A 16,185-nucleotide genomic window follows, 5' to 3' on the forward strand; every position below is an offset into this window, starting at 1 on the left:
GATTCCAAGTTGGTCCACTGTCCCTACACTGTACAGAGAATCCAAGCATAAGCAGCTTTGCTGGCGGATCACAGAAAACTTAAGGCTTCTCTGCACCACCTTGCCTTCAGGAGGCAGCAGGGAAGGTAGTGGCAACCCTGATTTCCCTCCTCAGTATGGTAGTAGGTTTTCTGTCACCCTGTGAACTCAAACAGTCCAAGGGATTCCAGGATCTTGAAGGAAGGTCTGCCTCCTATGGACACCAAGCTAAAACCAATTTAGCCGAGTGGCTACAGGATAGTTATTAGCTGGTAGGAGTCGTGAAATCTTCCTTGCCTAGTGTCCACCTCCTAGTGGTATACATATATCCAAAATGAGAAAAATCACCACCACCACCACGTCTGTAATGCTTTTATACCTTCCTATTGACCTACAGCCAACACCTTTACCTTAACACACAATTTGTAAAACCTCCCTTAGGCTAACTGCACACAGGCGAGCAACGTGTTTTACCTGCGGATGCGAGGCTATTTTAAGGCAAAAAAACCCTTGCACATCGCTTCTGTGAAATTCTGATCTTTTCACGCGAGTTTCATGCGCAATAGATGATTGGAAGAGTTTCCCATTGATTTAAATGAGAAACCTCACATCACACGGCATGCCAGAGCTAAGCAATGTGTTTAAGATTCCATTGGGGGAAAAAAAAAAGCCATACCATGATTTTTTTCACTCATGTGTGACTCCATTCCATGCAATGCACAAAACTTACGCAAGATTAGCACTCATGTGAAACTGGTCTTCTAGATACAGATAACACTTACTGAGTAATTCTGTCTTGAACCCACTGATCAGTCATGCCAACCACAGCCCACCTATAACAGAAATAAGGAAAACATGTTAATAACCAGTTCTCGTAGACGGGGTAGGTTTATGAATCTAAAAGTCAAGCACAAAAAGAAAAAAAAAAAAGTTTAAAAAAGGTGGTGTCAATTGAAAAGCTCAAAAGAAAGCTAAATCCATAACATGCACAGAAGTCAATATATCCATTTTGACATAATCGTGTGAGCAGTTCTTGACTTGTAAATTTCAAACACAAGTAGTCAACGTTTTGCCGCCAAGGTTTTAAACTGATTACAGATTAATAAACAGATCATAAACCAATTCTGCAAGAGAAGGCAAGAATAGCCAGCTTTATAAAATACAGGATAGTATTACTGAAAGCCAAATAATCAGCCAGTTTATATAGTAAATACGCAAATAACAGAGCTTAAACCGGACTGGCCAGCAACGCTTCCAATTATCTATTTCAGTAGCATTTGTACTTCTCCCGCCCGATAAAACACAAGTTCTCCACTTACCACAACATGTCATTAGAATCCTTGGACATGATCCAGGCCAATTCAAACATCATCATTGCAGACTACCAAAGCAAGAGGATGACACGAGTTATAAGCAATGCATGATAATACAGTCAGAACACTCCTAAAATAGTTATATTAGTAATACAAAGAAGCCACCCCCCCACCCCCCACCCCCAAAAAAAGAAGTAATCTGCAAACTATGGTTTATAAGTCAGTGGAAGTTGGAACGACTGAGAATATTAGCCCGTTTTGAGCTCACGATCCGCCACACCAGCTGCTTGTTGCTCCCTGACCTGGATGTTTACAGGCATCTAGACAGACGCTGCATCAGGCACTTACAACACAAACTAATTTGAATAAATTTTATATGGTCTTTGTTCTTTTTTATACCAGATCTTTAGTGTGCATCCCTATAACCTCTTCTATATAGATACTTGTTAGACACTTAACACGTTTTAATAATGACTGCTAGTAAAGAATGTCCAGACTGAATTTCTCACACAAATAGAATTCTACATTTACAGACCATCCATGCCCTTGCTTAAACATTTTTCTGTAGGTACAAGATCATGTAAAAGAACTGATTGCTTTTTGAACCAGTAGACTGTATTTATACAGCAATTTTGAAAAAAAAAAAAAACCCGTTTCGGCGCGGGACAACCCCTTTAACCATTGGTCCAGTATATATGAGTAGCTTAGGTTCAGTAAGTTCCATCTCGTGTTTTGGTTATGTTATAAACAAAGAGGGTTTTAAACGATAAATGTCCATTATAGTTCCATTGTTTTCTTTTCTCTCGTCATCCAGATACAAATGCAGATTGTTCCTGCTCGGCCCGTGGAGGGGGTGAACAAATGCCACCATCAGTTATTGGATCTCTCTATTCCACCTCACATATTTCCGCGTACCATATGTCAAAGATTTATTATTATTATTATCATCACTGTTCTGTTTATCTGTTTCCTCTTTTTCAATAAACCATTTCCCCCCCCCCCCCCCCCCTCCCACACATCTTTTGTGTTTTTTTCATTTATTTATGGTCCATTTATTTACTTCCCCTTCCCTTCCGGGTTATATGTCATAGTTACAGATGCTGACCCACACGGCATTCCATATCTCTCTCCGCCCGTGCGATATTCCATATTTCTAATATCCCTAACGTGATTAGAGCTCCAGAAAAGATGGAGGGGAGGACTGCTTCCAGTTCTTGGCAATCAAATATCGACTAGCTGCTGTTTATAATGTATATGCAAGGCCAATTTGGATGATTTCTGACCCATCTTAAAATGGCAGATTAGGAATATAGGACAAGATAATAAGTGGAACACAGTATTTTGGCACTTCATAGATAAGAGATTTATCCTCCTCCAGGAAGGGTTATACAATAGGGCATTGCCAAAATATATGGTGTAAAGTTCAATCAGGAGCCCCACATCTTCAACAGCAATTTGGTACAACAGGGTTTAATATATGAAGGAGGGAGGGGGTGTTATACCAATACATTGAGCTGTGATTACATTTACACAAATTGTTAAAGTATGACTGCGTAGTGTGCATGTCCTTCATGTGCCTGTATGCACTTTTGACAGCATCTGAGCAACAGTTTGTGTCACTACTTGGCGGAATCAGATGTACTGATGCAAAATGCTCTAGAGCTTCTCAGTTGGATTGAGGTCTGGGAAATGTGAGGGCATCAATGACTGTCATCCGGGAACTGACTACACATTCTTTTAATATGAGGCTGGGCAGTGTCCTGCACCACAGGAGCCCAGGGCCCACTGCACCAGCCTAAGATCTGACCGTAGTTAGGATTATTTCATCTTGGTACCACACAGTCTTGGTTATCACAGAGGTTTTTATAACCTTCCAAGGATATGCCTCTCCAGGCCATCACTGACCCACAACCAAACCAGTCATGCTGAATGATGTTGCGGGCAGCATAATACCATGGCAGGTTCAGATTAATTACATCCTAGGATAATAAAGGAAGCAGTAGGGAAAAAGGCAAAATGTCTCCATCTTAAAAAAAAAAGGGAAGAAGGTGGATGTAGGAAACTACAGGCCTGCGATCCTGACTTTTATACCGGGAAAAACTGGAGCAAGTGCAGAGAAGAGCTAACAGGATGGCGAGCGGTTTGCAAATCGTGTCCTATGAGGAACTGTTAAAGAATCTGGGAATGTTTAACCTACAAAAGGAAGGCTGAGAGGAGACTGAGGGTGGCATCACATAGCAGACAAAATCTCGCTAGACACACAAATATGAACCCCATTCTTTTGAATGGGGTCATATACATGAGCGATTTTTGTTCACACATTGCAGTGGGAGAAAGAAAGTGTGTCAAGGCTTATCTTTCAGTGTGCTCTAGCAGCGCATCTCACGTGGTTTTCAATGGGGCCAGCATCGCACCTCATGCTAGGTGCATGCGGTGTGATCGAGGTTTCCCTATTGAAGGCTGTCAGCCATGGTAGAGGATCGCCACTTCCAAGTTGTTACAAAAACACCTCGCATCAACAGCAAATAATTAAATAAAATCACATATTGGCGAGCGAGAAATCGCCCATGTGAAGTTAGACTTAATAGCAGTCTAGAAATATCTGAAGTGCTGTCACAGTGCAGAGGAATCAGCCCTATTCTTATTTGCACAAGGAAAGACTAGAAGCAATGGGATGAAACTTGAAGGGAGGAGATAGATTACAAAAAAAACAACAAAAACACTTTGACAGTGAGGGTAATGAATGAGTGGAACAGGTTACCATGGGAGGTGGCGAGTTCTCCTTCAATGGAAGTGTTCAAACAAAGGCTGGGCAAATATCTGTCTGGGATGATTTAGTGAATCCTGCACCGAGCAGGGGGTTGGACTCGATGACCCTGGAAGTCCCTTCCAACTCTATCATTTTATGATCTCCAGACTCTTCGATATCAGTCACATGTGCACAGTGAACCTGCTCTCGTCTGAAGAGAATGGGGCACTAATGGTGAGACCTGCCAATTCTGACGTTCTCTGGAGAATGTCCATTAAGCTGCACAGTTCTGGGCTTGAGGTCTCACTGCAGAACATCAAACCGTAATGGAGTGTTTGACAGTTTGGTGAGAAACATGCAGACTAGTAGCTTGCTGGTGGTCATTTGGTAGGCCTCTAGCAGCGTTGCGCCCATTCCTCACACGACACAGCAGATAACCATACTGATGCTGAATTGATGCCGTACTATGGCTCTGTCCAGCTCTTTGTGTAACAAGCCATGTCCTGATGTCTGCTTCATGCTCCAGAAGGCACAGCAAACCTTCTTGCAATAGCACATATGGATGTACCATCCTGGAGTAGCAGGTCTACCAGTGCAACTTGACTGGGCTGCAGGTACCGCTTGATGCTACCATTGGTGACAAAACACTAGCAAAACTAGGGTAGAATTAGTCAGGATGGATAAGGAGAAAGCAATTGTCTGTGGCCACCATCTGCAAAACCATACTTTGGGGGCTGTCTTGCAGGCATACTACTTTTGCTCTCTCAACATCTTGTTAACATGCATTTGGTAGGTTAGCAAGAAGTAGGGAACATATTAAAAGTAGTAGTTTTATAGCTTTGGTAATGCAATTTCTAGATGGTGTACTCATCTTTATGCAGTTTTGCATACATTCATTACATTTTCTTTGACTAAACGTCTGATGCAAACAATCTAAATATTTTACATAAAGATTATACTTAATCTTTATGCAGTGCCAACATATTCCACAGCACTTTACCTATCAGAATACATGGACACAATCAGACATTACATACAGTATTAAACTAAAATGTTTTGAATAAAAGGGAGGGTCCTGCTCACAAGAGCTTACAATCTATGAGGAAACAGAGGTGACAATAGGCAAGATTTGTCCTGTAGAATGGTTCAGCCATCCATACTAAATAGGGTAGTAAGCATTAAGCTGTATGAGCCGGTCACCAGCCAGTATCCGAGTGCGTACAGATATAAAGTGCTTTACAATGCATGACTGTGGGGCATACCGATGGATGAAGGGAGATAGTTCAGTTGGTGAATGCTGAAGAGGAGTGAATGGAGAGATCAAGGTATATAGAGTAGAGCCCCATTTACATGCAACAATTATAGCTCAAAATTTGCTCAATGTCTATAGAGCAATAAATCGTTGTGTGTAAATGCTACCATCGTTTGCCTTTCGTCTGAATGAGGATTTTCAGTTCTGCTTAAAACCCATTTGGCCGTAGAGCCGACAGCAGGGACCGCACGCTCTGTTTCTCCACGGGAGCGCTAACCCCATTTTATTCAGCTGTAGTCCCACAGTAGAACAAAGGGACTGTATGCAGATAACAGATCACCTGCTGTTATCTGCATAAAGTGAAGGAAGGCTCATTTACATGCAAATAAAGCTAATTAGCTACTAATGGGCATTCCGTGCCCATTAGCAGCTTATGCAAAATGATTGCTCAAACTGTCAAACATCCTATCTTTTGAACACATTTTGAGCGATCATCTTTGCGTGTAAATGGGGCTTTAGTTTACAGTCTGGCATCAGACACACATTGGTGTATATAGCTGTATTCACAAGGTAATAGGATTGTTATCAATTGTGAGAGGGTGAGACAGCCTCCAATATGTGTACATTGTTCTTGTTACTGTAAACAGTCCACTACTGTGCGTTTTATTATTTGTCCACAAGAGGTCGCTGTTCTGCAGAAAAGATTTTGGTCAAGCTGTGAGGTGACAGGACCATGGTAGCCTGTGATTGGAGCACCCGTTGCCTGGTTACAGCGTGCGCACGGGAGGAGAGAAAATTAAAAGCGTGCGTACACTGTGAAGGGTCAGTTGGTCGAAGGAGCCATCTGAGTGGAGCTACGGAAGAGGGGAGGAGATCGTATCCTTAAAGGGGTTGTCTCACGAAAGCAAGTGGGTCTATGCACTTCTGTATGGCCATATTAATGCACTTTGTAATATACATCGTGCATTAAATATGAGCCATACAGAAGTTATTCACTTACCTGCTCCGTTGCTGGTGTCCCCGTCTAATTTCGGTGTCTTCTTGCTTTTTTAGACGCGCTTGCGCAGATGGATCTTCTCCCTTCGGCTGGTCTTGGAAGCATCGGCGTTTTGGCTCTGCCCCCTTGTACGCGTCATCGCGTAGCTCCGCCCCGTCACGTGTTGATTCCAGCCAATCAGGAGGCTGGAACCGGCACACGTCATGGGGCGGAGCTACGCGATGACGCGTACAAGGGGGCAGAGCCAAAACGCCGATGCTTCCAAGACCAGCCGAAGGGAGAAGATCCATCTGCGCAAGCGCGTCTAAAAAAGCAAGAAGACACCGAAATTAGACGGGGACACCAGCAACGGAGCAGGTAAGTGAATAACTTCTGTATGGCTCATATTTAATGCACGATGTATATTACAAAGTGCATTAATATGGCCATACAGAAGTGTATAGACCCACTTGCTTTCGTGAGACAACGCCTTTAAGGGACCGGGGCTGCAGCGGATTCAGATTTTGACCAGATGCCCGCTGGATGGGAGAAGACTTGCTGCTGGGGATGTTCCTGAACAACCGGAGCGAGACTGGATATTGTGTGGACAATACTGGATGTCGGTGGGGAAGTGAGTAACGTCTCTCTGCAGTACCGCACACTTCTGTGGAGGAGCCCCTCATCTGTCTAGACCTTTTGGCTGATCAAACAGCAGACCAGTCTACATGCACGCAAGACACCAAATTTTGGCGCCAAGTTACTTGGGACTGCGTTTTGGCCTGTAGTTAGATTAGGTAGGGTTATGGACCGTGTCAGGCCACACTTCAGCCGTCAGTAAGAAGCTTCAGGGAACATTCACCTGGCTATATAGTCGCTGGTCTTTTGATCTTTATACATGTTCCATATTGTATTGGTCTGGGGGGATAGAGTCAGTGTGGATAAGTCTGTAAGCTGTTGTGCTGCACCGCCGGTACTCAGATCACTCTCCCTTTCCTTTGTTCCTTAGTAGCGGTATTAATAGGTAACAAGGGGCCGGTTTATTGAGGCCTGCCCGTTAGGTAAAAGCATAGTCTATTATAGTAGCGCCCTTTGGGGAGTACAGCGCTGTACAGCACAAGGGCCTCAGCCATCTGGCTGAGTGTATGTGAGTTTTGTTGGGTTACCCATTGTTTGTGGTCACGTGGGCCACAGGGCTTTAGTAAAATTCGGTTTGCACCTGAACTGGTGTCAGACGCTTTTCTTGTCTGTAACTTCGCTGTATCCTGTGGAGCCCACCCCGGTACACGGCTTACACAATCATGATTATATATGCATAGTTGCTTCATTAATCATGCATTGAGACAATATAAAAGGTGGACATAGCCTTTACCTTACACACAATTATATTTCAATACATTAACTGTTAATGTAATGGCTGTCTTTAGTAATTGTCACTTGAAAGTTCAGTAGGTTTTAAACTACATGAGTTTTATGGCATATCAGGACCGTGACCAGGTCAACTTAGGCTGGGAGCATTTTCAGTGCTCAGTAAAAAAAAAAAAAAAAAATGGGTAATACACATAATTACATCAAAGTAGAATGCAAAAAGATTAAGTAATGTGAGTGTATGGGGGAGAAACATGTTATACAAACTACATATTACTCACAGATGTCCCATGGTATTCATACTGTTCATAGTCAAAAAGGATCTCTCTCCTGTAGGTTAGAGGGGATAATGAGACTTAAATAGTCACAGACAACTTGTGTTAATACAACCAGCAAAACTGCAAATCACTTTATTTACCTAAAATGCTTTTGTGCCGACAGAGAAATTAAACAGACTCCTTTCTTCACATATCTACACTAGTTTATATTCTCATGATCTTACTTAACTGAAAACACATTAAGCCTCATCGTACCTGCGCGCCTCCCACTCTCTCCGCTCTCGTCTTCTCTCAATTCTTCTTTCCACAGCTGCCTTTGGAAGCAAAAACGAATCATTTTAAAAAGTGCGCTCGACATCTGTGCGTTACAGTTCACAACAGTTGAAGTTTTCCATTGCTATGGCTAATTATTGGATCTTATGTGCCGAAATCTTCAGTAATTTCTAATATGCTTAAGGTTTATACTCCTCTCTGTGCAAAGTGTATTTAGAAGACACATAGAATCCTTAACTAGTAAACTGACTTAATATGCACTTCACTTTGCATAATTTGTACCTCATCAAAGCGCCTTCTCTTCCCAGAAGGCTCAGAGCCTTCACTTTCATTCCCAGAATCCTCTTCATCTCCCTCATCGTCATCCCGGAAAATGTCATCATAGGCAGGTATTTCCAGATCATCATCCTGTTTGATAAGCAACTTTATCTGCATAAAACATAAGGAATAATTATTCCTAACGACTTCTCCATTTAAAAATGACCTTTAACCATTCTAATTCTTTCCAGCTCTGCAGACATACCTGCGTATCATTGTATATGTTTACTACATCTATTGGTCTGTGGGTGTCACATATGAAGAACACAGTCTCCTCCTGTGGTTGCAGAGTCTCCAGAAGATCAACGTTTGCACCACAATTTATGAGAACAAAATAATTAAACTGAAAGAAAAAAAAAACAAAAAAACAACCATTTGTTTTGTTCCTGATATCTGTGCTTTTCCTCAAAATTGGACACGACACCAATATGGCAATTTTGTCTTTTTATACAAGAGTATTTAACATACAGAAGTATTCGGACGAATGCACACGACCGGGTGGAATCTCGCGGGTGACCCTAGGTACCTGTTCGCAGGGTCTTAATCAGCTAGCACACGCGCAGTACAGATGACGTTGCTAGGCAATGACACGGATTCTGCAGTGACAGCTGCGAATGGGCAGTGGATGGGACGGCTTCCATTGACCTCAATGGAAGCAGTCTCCGTGGAATCTGGCTCAGAATAGAGCATGCTGCGACTTTCCCCCCACGAGCGGAAAGTCGCTATTGATTACCGCTCGTGATTATAAAAACACATGTTTACATTGCATGTCTATGGCTGGCATTTCCTGCGGAATCCGGAGGCGGACGCCCACTCCGGATTCCACAATGTAAATCCGTCCGTGTGCATTGGGCCTTAAAAGGAGATATTTTTATTGGCTAACCAGAAAAATATTTGCAAGCTGCTGGAGTACACAACCTTCATCAGGCAAATAAACAAGCAGAGAAAAAAGAGATGTTACATTACACTGTACAAGGGGCGATACATCACTAGGATGAGCTAGAGCAGCAATAAAAAAAAATAAATAAATAGAACTTTGGTTTGCTTATGTATGTGAAGAGGTCACAGATGGTGTGAAGTGTCCATGTAATGAGTCATTAATCCAGGGATTGATTCAGTCTTTGCCTAAGGCCGCCTGCAGACGGGCGGAAATTCTGCGGCGGTATTTCCCGCGGGATTTCCGCCACTGAAAGTCTGCATAGGAGTGCATTACAATACGCACTCCTATGCAGACGGCCGCGGTTTGGCCGCGCGAAATCTCGCGCGGCAAACAAACCGCGGCATGTCCTATTTTTGTGCGGGGCTCACACTCACCCAGCCGCCGGCTCCGGTCTGCGCATGCGCCGGCACATGAAAGAGCCGGGGCCGCCAGGCGCGGGTGAGTACGCGCTCGTCACTGCAGGCTCTTGGGTCTGGTCCCGCGGCGAGAATTCTCACCGCCGGATCCGACCCGCTCGTCTGCAGGCGGCCTTACTGGCTAGAAAGTTCTTAGTTTGAATTCTCAAATTTTTCTTTCCCTGCTGTTCTTAAAGTGACCTTTCAGACTTAAGGCCTTTAGATCGATAGCCCTGTGGTCTAACTCTGAGAAAGTGTATCCAGCTTCTTCGTTATTATAGGTCAGCGCAGATTCATCATGAACCGTTTCCTCTGCTTAGTTTCTCTGACATAAATACCTTGAGGGCAACTTGTACACTAGATCATGTACACCACAAAGGAAGATATACACGACAAGGCGTCAGTGATTTTACAGTCTGCGCACCCAATACACAATATGACACATATTCCCTTGTATATATGTCATCCAATGTGGTGTACATCACACAATACGCCCTAAAAGGTATGTCTGAGAAACACAGAAGAGAATGCAGTACAGGATGAATCTACACACACATACAATAATGAAGAAACATTTCTCAGGCTCCGACCACAGTGCGATCGATCTAAATGCCTTAATTCTGAAAGGTCATTTTAAGAACGACATGGAGAAAATAAAAATTGGGAATTCAAACTGATAAGTTCTTTCCGGTTATTTACACAAGGACTAAATCTAAACCCCTGGATTTATGACTCATTACATGGACATTTCCTACCCATCAGACTGGAAGAGTAACAGGTGATGACATATATACATGTCCATATCTGTGACCTCCTAAGTTCTATTGCTCTGACTTATAATGAGGCATCACCCCATGTGCAATGTCTGGATACGTCATTTAACCCTTTCCAATCCAATTTGTATTCTGGTTTTCCTAGGGGGTCTTACTCTTTTTTTTGCTGTTATACAACAGCACTATCTGCTGGCTAAAGCCAGTACTGCATGAGGGGACACATTCGATAGGCTCCGACAGCAGAACGGCTGGCAATATACAGTAAGAGAACCCCGACAGACGTCTTCTAACATCGGAGCTGTACAGCCTTAAATCATAATGTCTTCAGATGTCAGGCAGTGGATTGGAAAGGTTTAAATGTTGTGCTTTTCTCTCAGTTTTTCATTTGCTAAATGGGTTGTCTCAGTTCTCTAGTTATATACTTTCTTCTCCCTAACTGCTTATTTTGTGTAGGAGACCTTCATTGGGGAATGTGAATCACCACAAAACAGAAGATGACATTGGAACCGAATTGCTAGCAACATTAGGAAGTGGCACACAGCACTGTTTCCAGCACAATTCTAAAGATACTTGAATTAAGTGAGGAAGGGGCCCTTAATCTGCAAGACTGGGCTCACAGGGCAATAAACGAAAAACGCTGGGGGGCTCCCATAGAGTTTTACAGCTGTGGAGCCGGCTGTGACCCTACATACAGCAGAGAAATGATACTGTGCATGACAGCATTCTCACGCACGCTGTCATGCGCAGTACATCTGTGGGTTTTTTTAAAGTTATATTTCCCGTGCCGGTCAGGGATGACACGTATACCCGCTGCCCATACACAATATAATTGCGTATGGTCGTGTGTATATACAGGACAATAGACAACAATGGGCTCTGTTTTTTGTGCTCGCGTACCACACAATTCTAACACGCCGATGTGAGAACTGCATAAGGCAATGTAATTGCGTGCCTGCCAGTTACTACGTATCACACAGGTGTGCGGAGCCCGCATAAACATTTGGTCATGTGAGCCTGGCCTAAGACACATCTCTAGCCAAGCTAATGAGCAGGTAAGGGTAGAATCGAGTATTGGTAAATGCCTAAATTAAGAGTTCTGTTCACAGCCAGCTTTAGGTAGTATTAACAATTAAATAGCTGTTGGCTTAAATCTATGGATTTGCTATCTATGTACAGGCTACTTTTAATTCTTTCACAGTTCCATAAACTACTAAAGGGGTTATTCACTTTTTAAAATTGATGGCCTACCCTTAGGATAGGCCATCAATATCTGATTGAAGAGGCTGATTGATGGGGATTCTGAGCAGTAAACCCCGACCAATGTTTACATCTGAGAGCCCGGGCCTGTTTGTATTCAGAACGCCGTATTATTTATATTGGCCGTTCAGAGTACTATAAGCTTGTCCCATTGAAGTGAATAACATAAGCCTACAGAACTCAGAACGGCCACTATACATAACATAGTATTCGGAGTACGAACATAATCTAACTCAGATGTAAACGGTCCCACAAGCACTGTGGCCCCCTCAATCAGCACTGATCAGAAGGCGTTGACCCTCAAAAAAATCAAATGCTGATGGCTTATCCTGAAGCTACGCCATCAACTTTAAAAGGTTGGATAACCCCTTAACCCCTTAAATTATACAATAGCAAGTACAAAAAAGAAAGAGCTGTAAACCTCAAAACAAGCATCATAAAAACTACAGTGTCTCATCACACGGATATTTATACACATATTTAGGAGCCACTTGCTGTACACCAGCCAAAATATACTGAACAGTAAAAGGAAAATAATGCTACACTGTGTCCAATAAATGAGAATTATACAAACAAACCCACCTGTTCTTTGTGTTCGAGGAAAACAATTTCAAGTTCTTGCCATCCAGAAACTGGAATTAATGTATACTGTACATGGTCACACTGAAATAATGCCTGATGAAGAAACACATTTGGCATATGATCAGAACCATGAATCTGGTTTGTAATATTTTATACAATATTCGCTTCATCTGAGTGATCCAGTGTACTCAGTTTTTTGGTGCTAATGAAAGAGCTCAGGAGTAAGAGGCTTGCATGCGTCAAGACTAAAATGCACTTACCTGGAGTATTTTACATGCACACAAAGCATCAACATCAGGAGCGACGAGGAGAAGCACTCGCTGCAAGAGAAGAAGAAATGTGGAGAGTTATAGGATGTGCAAGATAACCATTTGTAAAGTCAGCTTAGACGTACAAGGGTCTGGACAAAAATATGGAAACACCAAAGCTGGAGTCTGCTTCTTTTTCATCACAACCCTACGCAATGATCGTCTGTCACTTAACATACATTTCCGTCCGCGCTGGTGTTTTTCGGATGCGTGCTTTTCCAGTCTTACTGTATGCAGTCATAATCTTGGATACTGTGTCTTGTGATACAGGAAAAGCTTCCGCTACCTTTGTTACAGAGGCACCCACCATACAGGCTCCAACACGCTGACCGTGTTGGAATTCCATCACTTCGGCCACGATTCCTTCACAACTGCGCAGAATGTTGTCTCGAAGATAAAGGACGCTTACCACATGTTGCCGCTGATATACAGATCACCGCATCACACAACTGTAGCACCGCCCACTAACTCCACTGTGGTACACATGTATGGATCCCGGACCATTAGGAGGCATCTACATGGGATTTTTTTTTATTCAGCATTGAGATGCCATTTTGATATCTTGACAATTTACTGATAGTATTGTAAAATATTATTTATAATCCCATGTAACTTAAGGCATGCTTTATGTACGGTGTACCCATATTTTGGATCCACTTCTAAGTGTTCTGCTGCAGGAAGCAGACAGCTCTATACATTGTGCAGTGGCCCGGGTTAGTACTGCAGGCTGAGCCATACTGAAGTGAATGGGACTCAGCCTCTATTACCAATCATGGCCACTGTACAACACACAGAACCGTCTTATTCCTGCAGCAGAACAGCTATAAGTGGGAGAACCTCTTGAAAATGATTCTCTCATCAGGTTCATGCTGCCGGAACCATAATCAGCATGAACCCGGGACAGGTATGCCTGCTGCCCCCAGGGGGCGTTTCGTTTTGAAACACTAGCGCTTTAGAATGAATACACTCTAAAGTTTGACTGGGAGCTCAGCTCTGTGTCATGGCGATGGGCCACACCAGCCTCACCCTACTCCCTGCATACCGAGTGCCAGCTCTCTTCCTATACACAAACATGGAGAGGAGCAGTCAGTGGGCAGGGAGAAGTCTGTCTGACCCACCTCCGTGTCTCAGAGCTTAGCTCCAAGTCAAACTTCAAAGTGTATTCATTCTGAAACGCATTTCAGAATAAAAACAGCCACGGACCAACAGACTTTCCTGTCCCGGGTTCATGCTGCCCGTGGTTCAGGCAGCACAAGCCGGATGACAAAATCTTTTTAATGGCGTATTTCCAGGCTGCGCCAGAACAACATGCAGGGGTTTGTTATGTTCTCTGCAGATGGATGGACACTTGCGAGAGAAACCATAGTGTCTGCTGAAAACCGTCTTCTTTCCCTTTCATCTTCTAACTTACTTGACACACTATTTAGATTTGTCTTCAGAAGACTAAAAGGCCTGAAGAAGAAGAAGCTGCAATTGACCTTCACTCACACAAAGGTATAGCTAGACAGTTTGCAAAAGATGGACTTTTCTTAGAAATGCATTGGTAAATAGAACTTATTATCTGTTTTACTTTATTTGATCATCTATGCATATATAAGCCTTAACTAAGCTTAAGAGTACTTCTAGATTACTAATTAACCATCTCAGACAATGAGTCACTAGAGAGAAGAGGTGTGCCCAGAGACAGGCCTCACTGCATGTGCCAAGTTTACTAATAAAGAGGGGTAACAAATTAGGCCAAATGCACACCGGGGTATTTTCCCTGCAGGACCCGGAGCGCAGCAAATACTCCTCATAGGCATGCTATGTGAAATCGCTTTTCACTGCCCATGAGCGGAAATCAACTATGATTTTCCACTCGCTGGGGTAAAAAAATAAAATTGAATTGCAGCATGTTCTATTTTGGCGCAGGCCTAGCATGGACGGCTTCCATTGATGTCAATGGAAGCCAGCTGTCCGTCCCGTGGGCCATCCGCAGTGAGCAGTGCACACGGGCCGCCGGATCCGCGTCATCACCTAGCGACGGCGTTTCACACACTGTACTGCAGCGGTCAGCACATCCGCAGTACAGAGGCCACCTGCACATGAAGACAGCAGACAGGTACACGATGGTCACCGCCAGGCACAGGGTTTGATTCCGCTGTGAGATATCGCAGCCGGAATCTGACCCGTTCGAGTGCAGGCGGCCTTATACATAGACGTCAGGTGACCTTTCAGTGTATTGGTTTTGAAGGACTACAACTTCTTCGGCTGGTTAACAAAACAAACAGAATCATTTGTGATTTAGGCTGCCTGTCCACGGGCGAGGTGTCATGGCGAGAGCCGTGGGGCTAAATCGCACGCAGAGCTCGCATGACACGCTTTCCATAGGAGAACCATGAGAAGTGGGTAACACAGTGAACGCTTTCCATAGCATTGCTATAGAAAGCGCAGCGTCCACGAGTGGAGAATCATAGCGATTCTCCATTCGCAGGATTCAAGTCGCAGCATCCCGATTCTCAGATAGGCTCATCGCAGAGAACTGACAGCGCCCCCCCAAGGCAGAATATCGCTGGTGATATTCCGCAGCGGCTGTGGACAGGGGGCCTATGGGGAGACTGGCTGCAGTTGAGTAAGCCACTTCCAAAACATGCGAGACTTCAGCTGCGGTAATCCTGCTTACCTTCCTGCGGTCCCGCTGCGGACATTCCACCAGATTCCGCCCTGTATTTACTGTGTATCACATGCGATAGAGCCTGTGGTTCTCTATGGATGCGTAATAATCACTATACATGCGGCGTTTATACTCAACGCTGTTAAGCAACAGAGCGGGAAATAAAAATGAAAAAAGTCAGACTGCGTATGATGGCGTGCGTGAGATACGCTGTAATGTGCGGTGCAGAATCGCTGCCCTACACAACGATATGCCTGCTCACAGCGGTAAGATGCTGCGTTATACACACTGTATTATACACATGCGCTCATGTGAGACGGCCTTTAATCTACCGCTGTTGCCCATGGCAACCATTTAGCGCACAGCTTTAATTTTACCTCAGCAGGTTCAGAAATGAAAGCCGAGCTCTGACTGGTTGCCACTGTCAACAAAGCTAGATTTACTGTTGGCCAGTCTTGGTAAACGAGGCGCGCAGGCTGCCGGCGGCACACGTCACTATGAGCATGGCGCTCACCTGGCTCACTATGACATCGTAGAACTCCTTGCGGAGGTCGCTGACGAACATCTCTGCGGTTGGCGGGCGCTCTCGAAACTGGCGCTAAATCCGTGTTCTCCCTCTGACCAATCACAGAGCACGCTCCTCCTAGCTCCTCCCACCGCCTCCTGGAACAGGCCGGACTCCAGTCAGCGGCTCAGCGAAATAAGCAGCCAATAGTTACACAGCACTTCCGGCCC

General features: G+C 44.1%; 1 protein-coding gene across 1 annotated transcript in view; it reads right to left on the minus strand.

The window, feature by feature from the left end:
• Nucleotides 1–16,065, minus strand: part of CDC45 (cell division cycle 45) — a 37,474-nt gene extending 21,409 nt beyond the window's left edge. The window contains exons 1-9 of the mRNA XM_066603499.1: nucleotides 15,965–16,065; nucleotides 12,750–12,809; nucleotides 12,490–12,582; nucleotides 8,748–8,885; nucleotides 8,507–8,653; nucleotides 8,207–8,265; nucleotides 7,955–8,003; nucleotides 1,338–1,399; nucleotides 801–851 (exon numbers count right to left, since the gene is read on the minus strand). Of these exons, the coding sequence (XP_066459596.1) occupies nucleotides 801–851; nucleotides 1,338–1,399; nucleotides 7,955–8,003; nucleotides 8,207–8,265; nucleotides 8,507–8,653; nucleotides 8,748–8,885; nucleotides 12,490–12,582; nucleotides 12,750–12,809; nucleotides 15,965–16,015 (710 nt within the window). The 5' untranslated portion in view covers nucleotides 16,016–16,065. The remainder of the gene's footprint in view (nucleotides 1–800; nucleotides 852–1,337; nucleotides 1,400–7,954; nucleotides 8,004–8,206; nucleotides 8,266–8,506; nucleotides 8,654–8,747; nucleotides 8,886–12,489; nucleotides 12,583–12,749; nucleotides 12,810–15,964) is intronic.
• Between the last annotated feature and the right edge of the window lie 120 nt (nucleotides 16,066–16,185).

Source organism: Eleutherodactylus coqui, chromosome 5 (assembly GCF_035609145.1).
Source record: "Eleutherodactylus coqui strain aEleCoq1 chromosome 5, aEleCoq1.hap1, whole genome shotgun sequence".
Lineage (NCBI taxonomy): Eukaryota > Metazoa > Chordata > Amphibia > Anura > Eleutherodactylidae > Eleutherodactylus > Eleutherodactylus coqui.